A 22,157-nucleotide genomic window follows, 5' to 3' on the forward strand; every position below is an offset into this window, starting at 1 on the left:
AGAAAAGACTTTTTACTTTTCCACAGTTACTTTATTACCAACCAGTTTAGAGTGTAATTTTTAAGGGCCTAAAACTTTTGAGTGGGGAGGGACACTTCTACAGTGCCCAGGAATGGAAGCAGAAAAAAAAGATTTTATGCTTTTCCGACGAATCATAAGGGTAAAAATTTCTCGGGATTCCCACCGGGTTAAAAAACTCTATTTTTACTTAAGTTTCGATATACGATTCGGGGCTTATCCCCAAGGAAACTGATTGCCGTTATATTTATTGCTTAGCAACCAAAAAACAAATAATACGACAGTTAGTAGCCCTGAGAATGAGCCCCGAGTCGGAGCACGAAACGTCGGCAAAAATGGAGTTTTTAACCCGCTGGGAATCCTGATAAAAGTTAACCCACAATCGAAGAAGGAGTTAAGCACAGGGGTCATTTGCAATTTCTTTTTTTTTCTCGGTGAACAATGGCAGGGAAGATTTCCTGGGTCTCCCATCGGGTAACGTCCTCCATATCCCCTTCCAACGTTTTGATGAGTGCTTACCTATCGTCCTCAGGGATCCAAGATTAGTGTCCATCGTCTACACGGATTAAGGAAAGGAATCCAAGTTTATTCCTTAATCTCTGAGGATAATAAGCGAGCAGCGCATCGGAACGTCGGAAGGTGATATGGAAGACCTTAACAGGTATGACACCCGAGAAATCTTCACTGATAGGCGTCATTTGTTTTTGAGGCTAAAATAAAAGGTAAAATCTCCTATGAAAGCCATCGTTTAACACGATAAAAAATGGCAACAGTTGAGGATATCAGGTCATTTTCTGCTGTTTATTTGTTTAAATTCAATCAAACAATAAATGACGACTATGTTTAACTCGCTTCCCATTCCGGGACACAGTAAAAGGTTAGATGCTGTTATGTTTGCTTGCCTGTACCTTGCCTAACCTGTACCTGACACCGCTGCCAAACTTGCTTGCCCCTAAAAAAACGTATTGAAGCGTTATAACCGGTTGGGTTGTAAAACATTATGGAATAGTGTAAAATCTATTTTTTAAAGTGCTTTGAACTTCCGCAACGTAAATAACGACGTCTTTACATTGGCGTAATGCTAGTGCGTTATTTGGTATTGTTGCTATGCTATCAAGGCAAGTTAGGTACTCGTGTTTTGTAGAACCGGATGGAAAAGTTTGTACTTTTAAGATTATTCGGAAATAAAAAAATGTAATTTTTGAAGAAATTCATTGTTTATTTTACATTAACAGTTGAGTATCCCCATGCGAACTTTAGAAAGAGAGAATTTGATTGGTCAACGGCTACAAAGTCCTACTGGGAGCAAGAAAGACACCGAAGACGGCATAAATGGCGAGGAGAAACAAACCATGTAGATTAGCGTAGTTTCCTTCATCAATGAAAACGAAAGGCATTGATTGCGATTCGTTACCCTCCATTTGTGTATTCATAATATACAAGTTATTTCGTCTTAGAAATCCCGGTTTAGACGAATGGCAATGGTCAATTTTAACCTCATTTGAAAAAGGCCAGATTGGCGCCCATACGATGCCACTCCACGTGACGTCACAGGGATCTAGTTTCTATACGAGAAGATAGGAGTTTTACTTCGTCTGAGGTTAGCAATGCATGCATGAGGCACAGAGCTCAGGGAAACATGTCTTAATAATCACCTATTGAAACTGGCTAAGATCGGAAAGTTTTCTTCGCTTGATAAGATATTAATAATCCTTATTTAAGCCAAGCGCTACCACCTAGCAGGGTACTCGGCTACCTGCTAGCATCCTGCGTCGTATGAGCGCTCAAAGCCTCGCCCCAAGGTCACCTAACTTGAGGCAGCGGGAACCAGAACGACGTCACACGGAGTTTTCTTGGCATTCACACTTATTCACTTGAAAATTTTCACTTTTCATTTAATCGCGAAAAATAGATATCGTCCTTTAAAAACCTAAGAGGGTGAATTTCGTACTCCAGCATCTTTCGATTTAGGCAATAAAAAATAATAGGAAACCACCCTATTCTAATAGCAGGGTTACTTGTGTGTTAGCTCTGAATAGCACGATTCTAGAAAAGTTGGAATTGATAGCATGCTCACTAATATATTCAGACTTGATGGTGTGATTCACGATTCTTAGAAAAATTTATCATAGAAGTGAGCAATGGCAGGAAATAATTATCACGCAACAAAATTTCCGCTAGGTAAAAATATCTACTCAAAATATTTTTACTCGGACTTCAAGAATAATTTCAGGAATGTATTCGGAAATATAATATAATAAGTATTCGATTCTTTAACTTTTCCCAACCCCTGTTTCTCAGACATGCTTAATGTTTCTGAACGAGTGTAGACTATCTATGTGCAGACGCCATCCAATATTTCGTCACTAGCAGCTAACATCTCTTTTTCTCAAATCGCTCACAACTATTTTACGGGCAATGCTCTCGAAGAGATGGTGAACAGGCATCCGCGGATGATGGGTCCATTAAGGGGGTCCTCCCCGTGTGAAAGGATCTGAAATGGAAAGGGGATAAAAGCGCTCGATTCCTTGCCGCCCAGTTCGTCACCTCTCCGCAGAGAGGCTCTTTGCCCGGGCTGCTATATGCCAGACGCCACGCACCCATTTCACCACGCGAGAAAGACCGCCATTCCTTCGCATCTGCTCCGGCCCCATTCACTCTTATGCTCTGGTAACCTCTTCGCGAGGAAAACCTGCCTGCCCTGCTCTGTTTAGGATTCACTTTTAATGCCTCTTCAGAAGAGGTTCTGATGCCTTTATTGCTCGGGCATTTTATTGAGAGCATGAGTGAGAGAGATGTATCTATTTTCGGAAATTTCATTGAGAGCATCTGCAGGATTTTTCTTGACTAGTCTTCCTGATTCGCAAAAGTGAACGACACCTTACTTTTAGGACATACAGTTTAAATGAGGCACAGCAAATAAGCTGTAAATACTTTCTTATTGCGTAATGGGAAGGAAATGAAATAAAAGACATAAAATTACCCATGTTTGTTCATGTCCAAATTATAAAATAATAGACATAATTAAAAAAACTAATGAAATAAATTAAAATTTGTTATCTCATTTCCCCTGTTGTCCTTCTCCGACCGTTTCCTCGGGATTTAGCACACTATGTATCGCTTAGGTCATTTTGCGTGTAATGATTGCATCGAAATTTGCTTCTGTGGCTCGCTTCTTCGGAACTGAGTCATTCGTGGGTTTATATCACCAAGGCAGCTGGAGCATTGTTGGCCATAGTTTTCGGACTTAAGGACCACGGCAGTTATTGTTGCCTCACCAAATGCCTACGTTATGCCCAATCGCCATGACAGTGGGGCACACAGGCGGAAGTGCTGTGTTTTTCTTTCGTCAAGAACTTTCGGAAGTTGCTGAAATACGCTGTAATGCTCGTTGATAGTGACATTGATGGGTATGTAGCAAATCAGATTTTTACGAAAAACGGCATCCTTTGGCATTCGCCAACACTTTTTTCTTTATGATTTATTTGCTTCGTGAATCGTCCTCGTACAATACATGATCTGGAGAGCTAAATTGATCCGTCATGAACATAGAATACCAGCTCAAGTAGTGGCGTAACTATGGGGGGGATGAGGGGATAGATCCCCCAAAAGCCTCATAGAAATAAAAAATATTAAAAACCATTGTCTTTTTATGAAAAATATTAATTGAATCTTCTTAACCCTTTGACTACCTTTTTTTTCCTTTATATTTCTTGCTCTTTTTCATTATATTTTCGATTTGTTTACTCCAATGAAGATATTCATTCAATATTATGAACTTTTGATCAGGGGGGGCGGAGATGGAGGGGTGGGACATATGTGTCCCACTGGTATTACGGCGTGGGACATATGTGTCCCACTGGTCTTACAGGGTGGGACATATGTGTCCCACTGGTCTTAGAGGGTGGGATGCATGCGTCCCAATGGTCGTTAGATTTTTGGCTGTATATTCCCGTAACAATCCATTCTAAAAGCAAAAACACCATGATGTTTTCAAAGTATTTATTAGCTATACATCTTGATGTTTTTTTTGTAGATTGATACTCAAAGCTGAAAGATACTCCCACAAATCTCTTTCAAATATCAACATAACAATTTTGTTACAAATAAGAGGAAATGATTGAAAGTAATTATACTGGTACACATAAAACAAATATTCATTATATCCAAAAATGCTCAATAGTTTCAGCAGACAATGTCAGTTCTAATTATATTGTAGTCACTGAAAAGGGAATTACATTTATAAGTTTCAAAAGACAGAGTAAACCGGGAATACAATTGCTATGTGTGATAGGAAGTGAAACATTGTCTACAGAGTGGCACTTGACACATTGTGCACAGAGTTTTTGTTCTCTTTTCTACTTTGTTCTGTGCACATCTCATGCACCGTCTCCTTGTATTTCCCTCAACGGGAAGGTGGTCACCGACGTTCAGCATAAGCTTTGCTATTTTTGATGGTCTGCCTCTGCATCGCTTCCGTTTTACTTTGCTTTGTTCCTTACCCATTGCCATCATTTTTTCTGCCAAAGGCACGATGAACTGCAATAGCCTTACATCCTTTTTGGTTGTGTCCATATACAAAATCCATGAATTTACCACTGCTAACATAAGTACCTTATAAAATACTTTTTTCCACCACTTATTAGATCGCCTATCGAAGTCATACACGCCCACCTTCTGGTCTGAAAGATCTACTCCTCCCATGTATTTATTATAGAAGCAAATTAATTCTGGACAGTCTACCTTTACTTTTCTTCCATCCTTTTGCTTTCGGTTTGCTGTATTCACTGTTGCATCATGGCAATTACTGAGAACAGTTACTTCTTTGCTATCCTGCCACCGGGCTGCCATTGTTCGTTGGTGATTTGCAAGAAATTCGAATTCCCCTCTTTTCAATTTCCCTTGAAATTTCGGCATATTTTTTCTTGTACTAATAGCAGTACCTACTGCTGGATATTGAATACTATTTAGTAGATGCACGCTCGTGAAAAACCTACCAAAAACAAGAGTAACATCTGGATTTCTGATTGTTTTTGTTAGAGATAAGACAACTCTTTCCCCCAGAGTGGAACTCTCCGGTAGGTCTTGTCCCAATTCCTTGCCAGAGTATACATTCAAATCATATGCATATCCAGTCATTGCATCACAGCGCTCCCAAATTTTTATTCCTCGTTTTATAGGCTTGAGGGGAAGATATTGCTTTAGAGCTGACCTGCCCTTGAATTTCGTCATAGATTCGTCAATGCTCTGGTAGGGGCTTTCATCTCTAGCCTTGGAAAATGTATGTTTTAGGCAAGATATTACCTCATCAATATAGTATGTCTTTGAGGAGCTGGCAGGTTGCTCAGGATCTGTGAAGTAGAGCTTTGATATAAGCAGTTGAAACCTGTTTCGTGAAATGGCTCCTTTGATTGCCTCATTTCCCAAGGAAGGATTATGCGACCAATAGTCCGAAATGCTTGGAACTTTATTGTAGCTCATCACGAGCATGCATCCAAGAACTAACAATATCTCCCCTGGATCAGTTTCACAGAGATTGACCAAATTTTTCTTCTTGCGTAATATATCCAAACGTTTGTTAGTACACTGGCTGATAAAAATGATCAAACTTCGAGGAAACACTTTTAGAAAGTATGCCATTTCGTCAGATGACATATCCAAGTTGCATAATGAGGCTGTTCTACGATGTAATGTCACAGTGTGTCTAGGAATAAATAATACCTTCGGTGGAGACCAGCATATTTCACTAGAAACCTTTTTTTTAGATGAAGCCGGATAAGGAACCTCATCGCCACTCACCCCGTGCAGGAGATTGACACCATGAGCTTCTAACGAACTGTCCTCAGCATCCTGACTCACTCCAGAGCAGTCACTATCACTCTCTGTACTACTTTCATGTTCGGGCTGATATTCCCCATCTGATGAGTCGTCCGAAAAATATTCTTCTTCAGATTCATCCAGTATTTGGCAAAGCTCTGCTTCAGAATATTTCCTTTTATTGCTCATTTTTCACGTCTAAAAATAAAAAAATTCTGTTGATTATAAAATTGGATATTGTGAAATTATTACAATATATTCTTCTTTACTTACTCTTGCGGGTTGAGATGAACTGCATACACTGAACTTTTGACATAGGTCAAAAGGGCAACAAAGGAAAAACACTGGATAGCATTCAATGATCTGAAAGAGAGTTAAAATTTGTGTAAAAAAACATTCATGATGATAAAAACAATATAAATCATATAAGGTTTTCATTTACCATGAAATGAACATGGGCTGAAATCACAGGAGAAGAATACGTTTTGTGATGTCCACACGATCCTTTAGCTGGTAAAACCTGGTGCAGAGAAAATACATGAATCAAAACAGAAAATTTATCCATAGGTTAGGTACTACATCAGCAAATATTAGCGAAAGCTTACTTACCAAATGGATAGAGGAGTCGGGAAGGAAGATATAGTTGCACACTGGTACTCGATTAGAAGATACAGATGCACACTGACATGTAGAGTTCCCATAATGACATGTTGTACAGTAAAATATATTCATAAATGCCACTCTAATTTCAGTGGATGCGAAATTGATAATTCTTCACGTAAAATGAATGCTGTCAAATGATTATGATATGTGCATACTATAAAAATGAGAAGTATAACTTTACAAAATAAAGAATATTCAGTACGAGCGTAAGTTCACTGGAGAGCTAACGGGTGACGACCAAAAGGTATTTCACTAAAGTAAGGTAGATGCTGCTACCTGTTGCCGGAAATTCAACCTAAATAACAATTGGTACCAAAACAACCATTGGGACAAAAACATATGGGTTTTTCCAAAGCTTTTGCCCCATTGGTATCTCAATACTCCTTTGTGGGACATATATGTCCCGTTGGTAGTCAAAGGGTTAAAGTTAAATTTTTTGTGCCAAAATGTTGTAAAATGTATTTCCAGGCATGTGATTTTTTTTATTTTCCCGGACCTCCCGTTACCTGAGGGGGTTGCCTCCCCCCAGGACATCCCATCCCCCCAAAGCCTATTCCTAGTCACGCCAATGAGCTCAAGATACCAATTTTAATGCAAATTAAGGATAACTGTGATTGAAAGAAATATTTTATTTCATTTAGGTGAATGTGAAAACAATTTTGTCTGCTTTGGACGAAAGGAGAAATTATTTGCAAGTCTGAGGAAGACGCCTTCATATACAGGATAAGAAAAGGAATCTTACTTCAAGCCTTCGCAAGATTCGTTCTTTTCCTTCTCTTACCTTGAGAACTCTGAATACTTCCTCCTCGTATGAATTCGTATACATAACCAATCGCCCCTCAACATTTCTTTTGTATCTCCCTCACAATACTTGCTCCCTTTCAACTCTTCTGTCAATTTACTCTCTATATACAGACCGTATCGAGTCCATTTTCAGTTTCCTTATCTGCCCAATGCTCCTATATTTGATACCTTATCTTCACCCTCTGAAGTCTAGTCCCATCCTTCGTCAGGGTCTTCTCTTCTTCAGGGTCCGTGTCTACTGATGATCGCTCATAACTGGTCGATCACTTGTTAAGTACTGGTCGGTCCACTGATGGATATTGCACTTTACAAGTTAGTAATATTTTTAACCAGAAACAGTACTTAGCTTTTTACATAAATATATGTTTTAGCTTCCGGTATCTCCACAGTGACTTGCTAGTATATTTTTATCAATGCAAGGGAAAACACTTCGATATAATTGGTATAAATGCGTGTCATGAAACTTATTTCAAGGTAGTTGTCACTCTCATGAAATATTTGTTTCGCCTATCACGTGTCATGAAACTTATTTCAAGGTAGTTGTCACTCTCATGAAATATTTGTTTCGCCTATCACGTGTCATGAAACTTATTTCAAGGTAGTTGTCACTCTCATGAAATATTTGTTTCGCCCTACAGTGACTATTTAGTGCGAGAACTAAAGTGGAGCGTTTCATTGCAATATGATACGAGCGAGCAGAGAGAGTCAATCATTTTTTATGTGAATAAGGTCGAGAGTCACTGGAGACTCGGAGTATACATGCTATGCTCAGGTTTCTTGAGTTATAACCACCTTTCAGAGAAATGCGAATAACATCATCTTAGACCCTCACTTTATTTCCAGTTCTGGTGGAGACAATAAAATAAAGAAGATATTTTGCCTAACGGATTATAAAGGAATTTTTTTCTCATGATTATTTATAGATTCGATAAGTAATAAATGCAACTGGGGCAGTCAAATCTGTCACAATGTACGCATTAATCGTTTGGTATTGCCGCCATCGCTAACGGATAGTGTCCGAGCACCTCCCGCCGAATGCCTATCCAGATGGCTTGCGCTTTTAAGTATCATCATCACTGTTCAACAATCCTAAGATTGGTTTTACGTTGCTCTCCACTCAATTCTCCTATCAGCTAATCTTTTCACACCAACGTATTTCTTCTCTTTCACATCCTCCTTTACCTGTTCCATATATTTAGTTCGAGTTCTTCCTTTTCCGTTCTTGCCATTCACTTGTTCCTTGACGATTTTTTTGATCAGGCCATCTCGTCTCAAGATATGGCTTATAAGGTTGTTCCGTCTTCCTATTAATGTTTTCATGAGGCTTCTCTTCTCTCCTACTCTTCTTAATACTTCCTCATTGCTATCTCGGTCGATCTATTTGATCCTCATCATTCTTCTGATGCTCCACATTTAGAAGGCTTCTATCCTTGCTTTCTTCGTTTCTGCTATTGTTCATACATTCCGCATAGAAGCACACTCCAAATATAGGTCATTATAAATTGTTTCTTTACTTCCATGTGTAAGTTTCCCGATGTAAGCAGGTCGATCTTTTGGTGGAATGCTCTCTTTGATTGGGTTTATTCTACTGATAATTTATTTCTTGCTTCTCCCGTCTCTAGTTATCCTGCTTCCCAAATAACAGAGTTCATCCACCTCTACCAATTTTTGCTTTCCTATTATAATGTTCCGGTTAAGATTATATAAATATAAAGGATAATTTGATTACATTACAATTTCGGTAGTTTTCAACGAGGATAGGCAAAGAGACATGACCTGGATAAGTTCTTTCATTTCCTAGATGACAAGAGATTATTTCGTTTTCAGTAGATGTTCAGGTCTGCTTTATATCTGCCACTTTTAAGGAGCCTCTATTTTGCCCCATTTGACTCATCCCCTCCCACTCTGGATTTGATAAATACTATATGGAAGTCGGGCAGTCAAATCTGTTACAATGTGCGCATTATTCTTTTGGTGTTCCTGCCAGTGCAAACAAAGGCTGGTTTCCTTGCACCTCCCGCTATATTCCTTATCGAGAATGCTTCTGGTTAAGTATATTAGGTTAATATAAGGGATATTTGGATTCAGTATTAATTCCGGAAGTTTTCAACGAGGATAGGTAAGAAGAAATAGCCTGAATAGGTTCTTCCATTTCCTAGACGCCAAGATATTATTTCGTTTTCAGTAGATGTTCAAGTCTGTAATATATCTGCCACTTTTAAATAGGTTCGTTCCCTTCTGCCCCACTTACTCGTTCCGTCCCACCCGCAGAGCTCCACTCGTTGTCCACCTGTCTTTCCCCCACCCCCCTCTATCTCTCTCCGGTCAAATGGAGTGCGAGAAATAGAATTGGCCGAGGAAGAGGAGGGTCGCCCCTTCCCTCCCTTCGCCACTTCGGGGGCGTCAAATGACTCTGGCGGGCTCTTTAATTGCCCCTCTTCATCTCGCCCAACAAACGCAAATTGGCCCACAGTCGCTACTGCCACTGCTGAGGTGAGGAAAAGAGTCTGAGAGGCGGAGGAGAGACTCTGTGCCTACCTCAGAGTAAATAGATTAGCAGTCGCGATTTTAGACTTATACTCATGCGACGAAGATTGATAAGAAAAATGGCTCAGATCACGTTTTCCCTGCTGGGTCTAAGTGACTGATTCCAGTGATGGCGTTCGTTTGTGCGTTGTTTATATTTGTTAGAAATTTTACGTTCACGCTGAAGTATTTAAATATTAATATTATAATGTTATTTCTATTTACGTGCTTCATTTTTTCGCTAATACTCCATTAGTTTATAGTAGTCTCTATCTTCTATTTCAGGCTCACCCGAGTAATCCCCTAGCCTCTTTCAAAGCAATCCTTTAGTATTACCTATCTGTACTGTATCCACCATTAGACATATTTTATTAAATTAAATCTGAGGGACCAACATTCAATACTGTCTCGAATTAAATGTATTTTCATTCAACAATTTGCCACACTTTGTTTACGAGATTTTTCTTTCTTTTTTTTCTCCGTTCCAAATGTTTCAATGTTCACTGACGATTTTTGTAGTTTTCTGTCTATTTTTATGCTCTTTTTCGCGTTTTATGACTACTGTATTGTACTACTGTAGATTGCAATATTGCTCGTCCATATATTTTTACTTTAAGTCACATAATTGCGCTTATAACGTCAGAAAATCCCTTTATAATGAAGAGAATCAAATTTCATTCAATTCATTGCCGAAAATTTTTCCTATTGTCAAACAGAGTCGAATGCTTGTGGCTGCTAAGCTGTGAGGACAGTTTCAATTGCGGTCTGAGGTGATTACGCGATAATGGCGCAATAGTCAGGAGGGGCATTGAGATAAGCGACCGGAGTTTGAACGCGTAGGGCTCACAAAGGAGAAAGGGGTGTGTGTCTGGGCGTGGGGGTGGCAGCGAGGAATGTGACCGGAGGGAAGTGGGGCCAGGCAAGAGAGAGATGCTGGACCCCGCGTGGAATCTCGGAATTCGCAGCCTCCCGTCTTGCCCAGGGAGGGGGCACACACACACGCTTTAAAAGGGGTTTCTCTCCCCCCCCTCAACCACCCTCATACCTTTCCTACCCTTTACCGCCGCCTCCCGAGACAAATCCCCGAAATGCGTTTCCCTTAAAAAGATTCCTCCTCCACCCTTTCTCTCCGCCCCATCCCACTTTTCGTGAGCTATAAAGCAGCTCCCCCACCTCCTCTTATCTCCTCCCACCACTTTCCCCGCCGGTCACTGGAACGACTCAATTCAGACCGTGTGGATCGGGTGGTGGGACCCAAACGGCCTTCTTCTTCTTCTTTCGCAGCGTGGACTCACCGCTGCCGCCTCCAAGTCTGTCTCGGGTGCCGTTTTTTATTCGCAACGTTTTAGCGATTCGATTCTTCTGGTGGGACATAAATCAGGGCTGATAGATTGAATAGCCTAAAAAAACCACTTGGGAGAAAATTTGCTGTGTTGACATTGTTTCTCTTCCATGAAGGTCGTATTGTTTAGTAACCGTTTGTTGATCTCACGGTTGTGGTCACTTGGGTACAATTATTTAACTCTTAATAAATTTGTTGAATTCTTTTGAAATGGTTCCAATCAGAACGTTTGATTGCCATATCTGACTGCGTATTTAGTGCAAAAGTGGTGGTAAGGTTTTTCATTCTAAACGTTTTAGCGATGCGATTCTTCTGGTGGAACATAAATCATGGCTGATGGATTGAATAGTAAAAAACAAAACACTCGTATGAAAATCTGCTGTGTTTTCATTGCTTCCCTTCTACAAAGTTGGGAAGTTCTTTCTAGAAGAATACTCTTATTTTTAGGTGTTTGATAGTCAAAGTTAATGCAAATATAAGCCTTCTAATTGAGTGTGCCGCAATCTAAAACTGAGACACACATCGTATTCACCAATTTCAATGATACCGTGGAAAGTCGAAAAAGATCGGTAATAAAATGCTGATTAATAGGTTGACTTAAATTCCTGACACTTCTCCTTCTTCGGCAGACTTACATTTATTGTAAATTAAATTTACAAATTCAATTAATAAACAGAACCATATGTCACAGTCGTAGTCAGCCAATCTGACGCTCAATATGATTTCGGATTTTGTCGTTTCGATGTAAATGGCATGCGCAGAGTCCGAAAATTGCTCTTGTTTATATTTACTCTGCAGCTGAAGAACCACGATTGAAAATCTTCGCGGTTGAAAGTGGTCCAGGAGAAAAAGTCGCCCCTTCGATTTCACTCGAGCTCGCTTGAATGCCAAGTTGTGGCACGGTTGCCGACATACCCGGTTCACTTCTTCTGTAAGTTTACATCTCTCTCATACTTATAGATGAGGGGATTCAGGTAAGTGATATACCCTAAGGTGTAGGAGTAAGAGAAAAGAACAAATGAGTAAAGTGATCAAATGGCAGGAGAGAAGGGACAACATAGTGCTATAGTGTAGAAATGGCATTCCGACTGACAGTCCAAAATTTAAAATTGAGCTGGGGTAAATAGATACGTGGCCGATCATACCTCGCTGTCCAAAGCGCTGCGTCAAAGAAGTGACTTTTTTCGATGTATCGCGCACGGGCGCAGAGTTGTATACATCAAGAATGAAATTCTCCATGAAAAAATCATTTTGCCGATCCTGGCTAAGACTTTTCATTGTGAATTTCATCCTTGGTATCTATATATGCATCGCTGTCTCTCCACCAGTTTCTTCAAGGATTGCACCCTACGCAACAAATAGCTTGGGGCAGATTCAGCGGAGAGATTCACGGGATTTACACCGCGTGCGTCTATCTGTGTGAACGAAAGTTTCGCAGACGTTGAAACCGGCTCCTTCGGGTCTCTTCAGTTACCTGAAGAAGCCCGCTCTCCGCTGAAACTTCGCCACACCTCGAAAGCCTATACAAGGAATGGGTTAGGGCATTCTAATTGTAAAGGCCTGATTACACGATACATTAACACGCACGGGTTCATGTCTAAGTGTATGAACGCAAGAAAGAACGCCAAGATGCACCGTGTAACCACCCTACTTGTGGGAATGCATGCCCAGAAAATAGAACCTGTTCTAATTTGGTTCATGCATTCACACATGCTCCGTTCCAGTCCACCAAAATCATTCACGCAAACGTACATTAACTTGTACGTGTTAATGTACCGCGTAACCAGGCCTTAATACGTTGAACACGTGTAAAAAACATGGATGGCAGCGTAAATCGCAAACATTAACCAGCCGGTGGTAACCATCCACCCACAAGTTTTCGGAAAATGGACTGCCATTCTCAAGAGCCACCAACGCCGTAAGCTTCCACGGGGATAGCGACCGTCCGTGCTCGTTCGGGGTTTCGTTTACCCGACTTGCCCTTCCCAATTGGTCCATACTACCTCACACCCCCTTCGCTGGGATTCGGAATCAGACGGCATGCACCCTCTGAGGAGAGAGAGAAAGAAAGAAGTAGAATTTGCGTGGTGGGGAATGCAGAGTCCCCACAACAACCGACAAAAGACGGTCGTCCTCGGGAGGAGGAGGAGGAGGAGAGGATATAAAACACGGACGCTGGTTGTTCATTCATCGTGACTTTTATGGGAGAGACAGTTTGGATAGGGCGAAGCATCACCGCCTCCCGCCGCTCCCCTCCCAGCGAGATCTGTGACTCGGATAAGCCCCTTCGGTTGGGCACCTGCGGACGACCGCAGCGCCGCCACGGAATCCTATTCAAACACTGCAGCCTCTGGATTCCTCCTTCACCGCACTTTATTCCATCTCCTCCTCCTCTTCCTCTCTCTAAGGGAATGAGGCACCTCATACTCCTCCTCCCCTTTTACCTCTTCACCTTTTCAATAAATGGAACGACGCTGAATGTCATCAGCCACACGAAAGGAGCGGCTAGGAGGAAGAAATGCCCCGGAGTGAAGTGAGCCCAGTTGTGGGAGCCCAAAACAAAGGCCGCGGCCGCAGGTAGCCGCGGAATAAAAAAGTAAGCGCTCATGACACGTACATACACACACGCACCGCCTATACATCACGCTCGGTTAATCTTGAGTTAATGAGTTGCTGTGAATGTGGGTATTTTCCGGAATGAAACTGCTTCGCGAGTCGGGAATCCCATCACTACCGTACCTATTGTTAATGCCTTCTAGACGTCTTATGTTCGTCCAATTTATTCAAATCAAGTGTCAATGGCACAATTGGACCCAGTGATAAATATTTGCCTTGATCACCTGAGGCTCCATCTTATTCGTGGTCATTGTACCGTATTTTTTCTTACCAGTTATGAGCGGCCCGGCTGATCTGAAGCCCAATGTCTGCTGGAAGTTGAAGATAAAGACTTTCGCGAGGCAGCGTCAAGTAAAAATGAAAATTAATGATAGAAAAACACTCTTCAACCTGTAGAGTAAAACTTTGACTTGTAATAAACGATGCCATTTAATTCCTTACGTCCCAAAGAAACGCATTCTCGATGCGGAAACTTTTTAACTTACACTTACAATATATAATAAAATGTCGATGAAAATTTTCGGCTTTGCAAAATTCACGGAAAAATGTATTAAGACGACCAAGGAATTTACTTGTCTATTCATCGTTTGCGGAATAATAATTTATGCATGGCTAATATCTATCAAATCATGAAGTAATAGGTGTTTAAAAACTGAAATATATATATAGGACGTACCTTAGGTATTCCAAGAAGCCAAGTTTTTTTTGCTTTTGTCCACATCTAATGATTCCATTCCTCCATTTCCCTTGAGATTAGTGAAGAGAAAAAAATACTTTCTAATGTAATCATTAGAATATTATTCGGATAGTAATGTTGGAAGGATTGTGTTTAAATATAGAAAGTAAAGCGCTATATGATGTTTGTACGATTTTTTTTGCACAATATGATCCCAAGCAATAAACAATTTAATGCCTAGGCTTGCAAGTAACCGAAAAAATGTTACCACATACCCCATTACTCGGATATAAACCTGTGAACCCTTCATTAACCGAGAGTGTAGTTTACCGCAATATTAGAGGGGAGGTTTCGCGTCACCGCAAAATGAGCAAATTGAAAATATATCCGTGACTGGTACAGACGAGATTCATAGCTTTTTATGTACCGCTTCAATCGTCCTTAACCAGACAGGAAAAAAATCGCTGATCATAGATTTTTAGGGAGAGTGGCAATTCATGTGTCCTCTTCCGAGAATTTTCTCCTCTTTTGAGTGTCACGGTCCACAAAATTGCGAAGGGTTTTGGGACGGTGCGGCAGTTGAATCTATTATCCTCTTCAAAGATTATCGCCATCACCGCTGGATAAGTTTCGGCAGCTGGGTAACCCTCTTCATTCCTCCTTTACTGGCAGTTTTTCTCCCGACTGTCCACTGGACTGCTTTCGGATGGCGGATGGAATGTAACGACGTCGTTAGGACACTGGAATGCCGGGTGAGACTTGAAAATGAGTGGAAAACCATTCTAATAGTCCGCGTAGCCTCGTGTCACCTCCTCAACAACTTACTAATCACTTGCCCCGGGGCAGACGCGAGCTCTTAAAGGGAAATAAACACGAGATGGCAATATACTGATCTCTTCATTTTTTCAACCTTGATTCCAAGTGAAAGGAAAGCAAGTGAACCAAAGCGATCTACTCTTGTAGTTTGTCTGCGGTGAAAGAGAGTGACAGTGAAATTGGTTGACGATGAGTATTTTTGACTTTGTCACATGAAATGTTTAACCAATTAAAACCCAATGTTGCATCTAAATAACATTAAAAATGTATAAATTATCTGCTCTGTTCCTGAAATATACGTGTTATTTTGCAATGTAAAGTTTAATGGCGAAGTATGTATCTGCCACAAAAACAATGAATCAGTAGAAAAGTTTCATATTTTTCATTGAGAAGTATTGAAATTTAAATTCTCCCAGAATCAGCTCTGGGTTATGAAGGGTTAAGAGTGAATGATTTTATCTGGTTGACCTATCCAATTTTTGAATCATGAGCAATTCCAAAGTACCTATCGCCGAAAGACTCATGTAGGGAACTTTTACTGCGGCATTATTACTTGCAGAATATTTAAGCACTTACTTAGGTACTTATGCAGTTCTCATGGCTAAGATGTGTGATTGGTGCAATTGCCTTGGAGTTATCTAACGTGAAGAAATCCACTTTTATCCACGTTTTCGAGTAATAGCAAAAATATGAATACGGTATTTGCACAAATGATTCAAATGGCAAAATCCGAGGTGATGTCATGGGGTAAGCTGGCTGATTCCGGTTTTTGCGTTTTTTTTAACATGTAGTTGGTATCCATCGAAAAGTTTATTTCCATTAAAACTCATGAATAAGAAAATGTTTTCATATAATACAATAAGAATCATTACAATTTCCTTTGATTATATTTGTGCAGATCCAATTATGCATTTGAATAAACTATCTTAGTATAAACATGATTATTTTTTCAATATGCCGAAAATAAACGAAAATCACAGTCCCAATGATTATTACCGTGTTTTCACAAAATATTTTTCTCAGCTTGAGGAGTTCAGTGCAATCTTATGCTTTTGTTTAATACGCAGCCACCTTGAGCGATCTGGATTTAATCGTCGCTGGCCCAACTTTGGGGAATATCGTGCTCTCAACAAAGGAGTTTTATCCTGTGGAATGACACAGTGAGTATCGAAACCGGTTTGGTTGGGTAAAAGTTTTGTGCAAAAGTACTAAATCGTCATTATTATTCAAGTATTCTACCAATTAAGGTTTCCATTGAGTACTTAAGAAGCATTCTGGCGGCCTCCTCTTCTTTCATGAACTTCCCTCTAGAATTCACAATGAGGGCCTGCTTTTGGCCAATTAGCCATTTACATAGAGCCATTGTACCCGGACTATGCCCACAATAAGAGTGCAATATATTTCAGTCTAACTTATACTTCTAACAAAAAGTATTATTCCATGATTTTGAGCATATTAGTCATTTATAAATTATTATTCCGCAAATGCTTACCAGATAAGTCGAGTACTATTTCGGCTTAATAAATTTACCAAAATCCTCTTCTATTCATTCCTCTCCCTCGTTTACCCAAGACTCCACCCTCTAACACTGTTTTCAACGTCACCTCCCCGCTGAGTACTCGCTCCTTCCATACCCTCTATCTCTCGTCCTCTCTCTATCTCGGTGAATCGTCATGTTTGCTAATTATTTGAGCCATCTTGTTTATATTCGCTGTGAGGTTTTAACTCAACGAAGAGCACTTACGAATAATTCTGCTCCAGTGGTGTCATGGGGCCGGAACGTTCCGGAACGCCGTTCCGGCACTGGCAAGAAAAAGACATAATATTCACATAACAACTTTGTCAATTTTGGTGCCTAAAAATGTCTAATATATACATTCGTTACGAAAACAAAAAAAATGCAAATAACTTGTAATAAAAGAACACACACATTTCTGAGAAAAGTTAAGGAAAGTGCGTTCCGTCACTGTTAATTTCCGTCCATTAACGTCACTGTTCTGCTCACTGTACTCCACATCTTAATGATGACGTGAGATGACGCCATTGTACCTGACAGAAGTTTGGCCCGGCGTTCCTTAGTTTTGTTCCGAGAATTAAATTTTTTCATTCGGCTCGTAAGAAAACGGAGTGGTACGGATATCTATCTCGGCACTTGGAAATAAATCCCCTCCTATCCCAATCCAAGATCTTCCCTAAAGAGGGTTCCAAAAGAGAGGCCGGAGAAGCCGGTGGAAGCGCACGATTTCTTTCCATTTCGTTTGTCTGCGTTCTTCCTTGTGTCTCTAACTCCTCGAAATGGTCCAAAGGTGCTCGTCGCAGCTCGAGGTATTTCAATGGGTGCTACGACGAATGGATTCCTTACTCTAATGGAAATGGTCATCGCAGCTTTCCTGAAAAGACCTATCTACTTACTGAAATATACGCCTGGTATCCACATCTCAAGGTCTGCAAAACATAAGCAATTCGATTAGCATACTGATATTCACCCCTTTCATGGCCTTCTTTTCGATAAATATTACCAGAATGAGTGAAAATGATGAAAAGAGTCGTATGGGAAATGAGGGAGACGGAAAGCTATCTTCTGAGAAGAAGGAATACCATGTATTGTGTTTTCTTTTTACCCGAATTAACCGCTAACCCACGTCATTCTGTAATAATTAGGATACTCATCTACATCTACATACCACCCCGCAAGACGCCTAAAAGGCGTGTGGCAGGAAGTGTTAGGACACCAGCCATTTGCACATAAAAAGAAAATGCCCGAACGAAATTACGACTGGCATTTATTTAAGTCCTTTATGATTCGGGGGAAAAAGAAATTCGCATATCTATCCGGTCGGCAAAATATCTCTCTTAATTTATCGCTTCTGTCGGACCTGGAAATATAGTGTGACTCTAATATTATGTCCTCTGTGTTGCTCTTAAAGATATCCATTCTCAATTGTTCAAGCAATCTAAGCCTAGCGCGCAGCCTCCGAGTCTCCAGCGGCTCACAGCCTAATTCGCTTATCAACGCTGTCTGTACGCCCGTAGCACTTATTGACGAACCGCGCAGCCTTCCATTATATTTTATTCAGTTCGCGGATTGAGTCTTTCTGCACCAGATCCCATACGCACGCTGAAACTGACTGCTGTCAGCGCGAACCACTGTTTCAAGAGGAAATGTAAGCGTGTTTTGGCCTCAACCTCCTTAAGGTGAGGGTAATGGAAAAAAGGCACCAGACAAGGGCGAAGTCATATCAAAATTCCTAGTGATTCGAATTCAAAGCACTCACATTAGGCTTTCCGGGCCTCTTCGCAGACCACTATGCTATTCAGATTCCTTGATTTCCATGGTAGCATCAGCTAGGCTTGTGGTGCTAGGTGTAAGGCTACTAAGGATTCATTAAATATGAGGCTCAATGAAGATCAATAATGTGCCTCCTTCGGAAGTCAGGCATCGAAAAGATAGTCTGGCGCTGTAACAGTTCCAGTACAGAAATACATTGACATTATTGAAATGACATGAAATGAAATTACATGAGTAACATGAAATATTCCTTATTTATGTGCATATATGCATGGCGAAATTTTCAGTTTTTACACAGCAACACCAGCAATGGCATGCATTTATTTAAAGGAAGGCAGCCTCAATACAAGTGTTCATACCTTTTAGGCTGCCTAAAGCTCCGAATTATTTGTACTGAAATAATGTAAACAGTTACGGCCTTTAATATGTATTATTATTATTACTACTTGCATTGGATACATATATTGCTCATCTTCCGTGAATTTTTAATCCGATCATGCTACTTCGCAACGAAAAAAATGGTTTATAGTAGAAAAACCTGATGTGGAGTTAACAAAGTCACAATTTATTCACCTCCTCCTATGAAAGATTATGATGTTTTCATTGCGTCTGAATTGATGGTTTGCCAACCTCGCCCTTTGTCCTTTAATCGAATTATGTATTCGCAGTTGGATGATTTCCACGCGTGGGACTCGGAATATTCACTGCCTCCACTTCATTTGGTGACATATGACTGATGATGCTCTCGACACCAGGGATAATTTCCATCGAAGATATCTTTCGTAAATAACATCCTGGTTATAAATCCTTAATCCACTAATTGAAGTAGCTTCCAAGTGACTTTATCCCTGCGGTTGATTTCCTTAACTATACTTTCAACTTAATTAAGCGCCTGCGCTTTTTATTACCTCGTTTGATTTTACTCACTTCCTTATCATATCAAAGTCAAATTTCACATGAATTATCCTAATAGATTATTTATCACGATAATATTCCAATGATTAAGCATCTATTAGAAACCTTTTGAAGATTATATTGTAAATATTTAGTTGTTAATTTACACATAAAACCCATATACAATTATATTCTTCCTAAATTAACACTTTAAGTGCTTCTTAAACTGTTGACCAAACAATGCATTAGTATTATCATAGAGTAAGTATATAATAATAAGTAATATACTTACTCTATGGTATTATTTACCAAAAATACGATGTGTTGCCATTATGAAAAGATATATTCAGGAAAGAATGGTTACTTGACGTAAAATTTCGATTACAAATGTCCCTCTTCCTTTGAAAGCTATTTAAAATGATAGACGTTTTGCTATTTTTTCATGAATCATTTTTTCATTAATAAATGCGACGGGGTATAGCTATCATTGGATATACGCTTGGAACGTTACTCCTATAATTGCTCTACTTTTTTGCATATGTAGTTCATTCTCATAATATGACGACATTATACGGCCGCAATGAATCAGGATCCCATTCTCCCGCAAGAAACGAATGTACATGATGCCTTAGGGTTGTTTGGACTAATTGAAAGATTTTGACATTAGAATTAAATGAAAAAAGCTCGCCATTTGTGCATACTCAATTCCCCAGAGGATTTGGTATTTTTTAATGGATTGAAAGTTTGTCTCTTCAAATGATTTCATGTCATATTAAGAGATAGCCTTTTTGAAGAAAGTAACTTTTAATTAGTTATCTCTTAGAACCATAAATGTCTTACTTTGATGATAAATTTGATGATAATACTTCATGACAGGTAGAAAATTCAACTTCAGTCATTTTTAATATATAAATGCATTTTCTGCCAAATTTTTATCACAACTATGGTCTTGTCCGACCCTCAAATGGCAAGTATGTTCCTTAATAAGGTTACTGTGTTTTTTTGGAACCTAGCGTCTCAAACATATGGCATATGCTTTATTTACGGTAGTAGGAGCTAGTAAGATTGCCTTATTACAACTAAACTTCATCAGTGACATGCTTGTTTTCCTTTTCATTGAATTAGCTCTTGGTTTATGAGGAAGCTACACTCAATTTTACGCTCATAAAATTGGATAATATAGAGTAAAGAGAAATTGTAAATATGTATCGGCAGCTTTCAACATACTGCTTTATATTCCCGTTGAATTGGCTTACAATAAATGCATTATGCTGAGATTAGAATTCTTTCTCGTTCCCTTTCGTTTTCATGCTGAATTGCGTCTGATTGTACTCTGGTTAATTCATCATCAATGGTTACGAGCCGTGTGAGTGCATTTTCAATGCCCAGCAGGGCAAGGGCGTATCCAGGATCAAAACCAGGGGGAGGGGGCCAAGCCATGGTTGTTCAAGTTGTAGGTAAGATTAAAGCATGGAAAAGGTGAATGAAATCAACATTTTAAGGAAACTGTATCAGCTCTTCATTACTTTTCAAAATTATTTGCTTGAAAAAAATATATTCTCCTTTAAGACATTTGCTAATTTTGCTTCTAGGGGGGGCAGCTGCCCCCCTCCTGTCCCTCACTGGGCATGCCCATGCAGAAGGAACAATAAAACATAAGAATGGAGAGAAAGTTCAGAGATTCTATTCCATTCTCATCCATTATTCTTGGTAAATCTTTCATCGCTATAACGCGTCTAAACCATCCAATTCTTGCCTTCTCCAGTTTTACCTTTGATTTTTTTCCTATTGCAGCCTCGCTGTGGGAGGCAGGCAACGTAGGGAAATAGGGAATAGGTAAACAGGGTATGACATCGGCCACTTCATGCCTGCCTCATTCAAGTTTGGTGGTCCGTCGTTCGTGTATATACCGGTTTATTCGTCACAACACATTAACCTACTGCTAACATTATCTAAACTAGCTGTTTCGATTGTTATATGGAATTAGTGACTTTTAATAAGAGCGTGAATTAGAGCTTTTGGGTGAAATCTGAACTATCAACGGCTAACTGGTGAAGCTGTGTTAGGCTAAGCCAACAAGGGATACATAACATTTTTAAAATTGAGGATGCTTAGTAATGACATATTAATGATGGGGCGAACTGTGGCCTCATTCTTCTTGGATAAGGCGTAGATAGATGAAGCCCGCCAATTTTCTTAGCTGCTGGACCGTACAATGCCCTTTACGGAAGCCGGATTATTTTTTTTTTTCCAAGGAAACTAACGTCCATGATAATTCCAAAGTTTATTTTTTATGCTAAACCAAACTGTGTTTGTTAATCACCTCCACTTCTTGATAATCCGTCGCATCGGAAGGTACGCAATGCTAGACAACTGTAATTCTCAATTGTATCTGTTTTCAATGCCTTTTTTCAGGAATATTTTTTCAATTTCCATCATAATATCGGCATTATTTAATAATCATATGGTTTCAGTGTTAATAAAGTTTTCAGTTTTATTTTAATGTGCAGATACGTTGTTCTCTCTATTTATACTCATTTTGAGGCTTGGTGCAACGTCTCAATCAACTCGTAGAATCGCGAAGATTGGGGGCTCGTAAATATCCTGTGAGGGCCCTGCAATAACCATTACCATAATACAGATAGTTCAGTAATTGTTAAGTATTTTCCAAAACGCATAATTAATGAGTTGAAATT

At 39.8% G+C, this 22,157-nt stretch overlaps 1 protein-coding gene across 1 annotated transcript in view; it reads right to left on the reverse strand.

The window, feature by feature from the left end:
• The window catches only part of LOC124153201 (piggyBac transposable element-derived protein 4-like), a 51,310-nt gene extending 44,398 nt beyond the window's left edge, over window positions 1-6,912 (reverse strand). The window contains exons 1-2 of the mRNA XM_046526301.1: window positions 6,278-6,912; window positions 5,016-6,198 (exon numbers count right to left, since the gene is read on the reverse strand). Coding sequence (XP_046382257.1) covers window positions 5,016-6,024 — 1,009 coding nt within the window. The 5' untranslated portion in view covers window positions 6,025-6,198; window positions 6,278-6,912. The remainder of the gene's footprint in view (window positions 1-5,015; window positions 6,199-6,277) is intronic.
• Between the last annotated feature and the right edge of the window lie 15,245 nt (window positions 6,913-22,157).

This window comes from Ischnura elegans, chromosome 2 (genome assembly GCF_921293095.1).
Source record: "Ischnura elegans chromosome 2, ioIscEleg1.1, whole genome shotgun sequence".
NCBI lineage: Eukaryota > Metazoa > Arthropoda > Insecta > Odonata > Coenagrionidae > Ischnura > Ischnura elegans.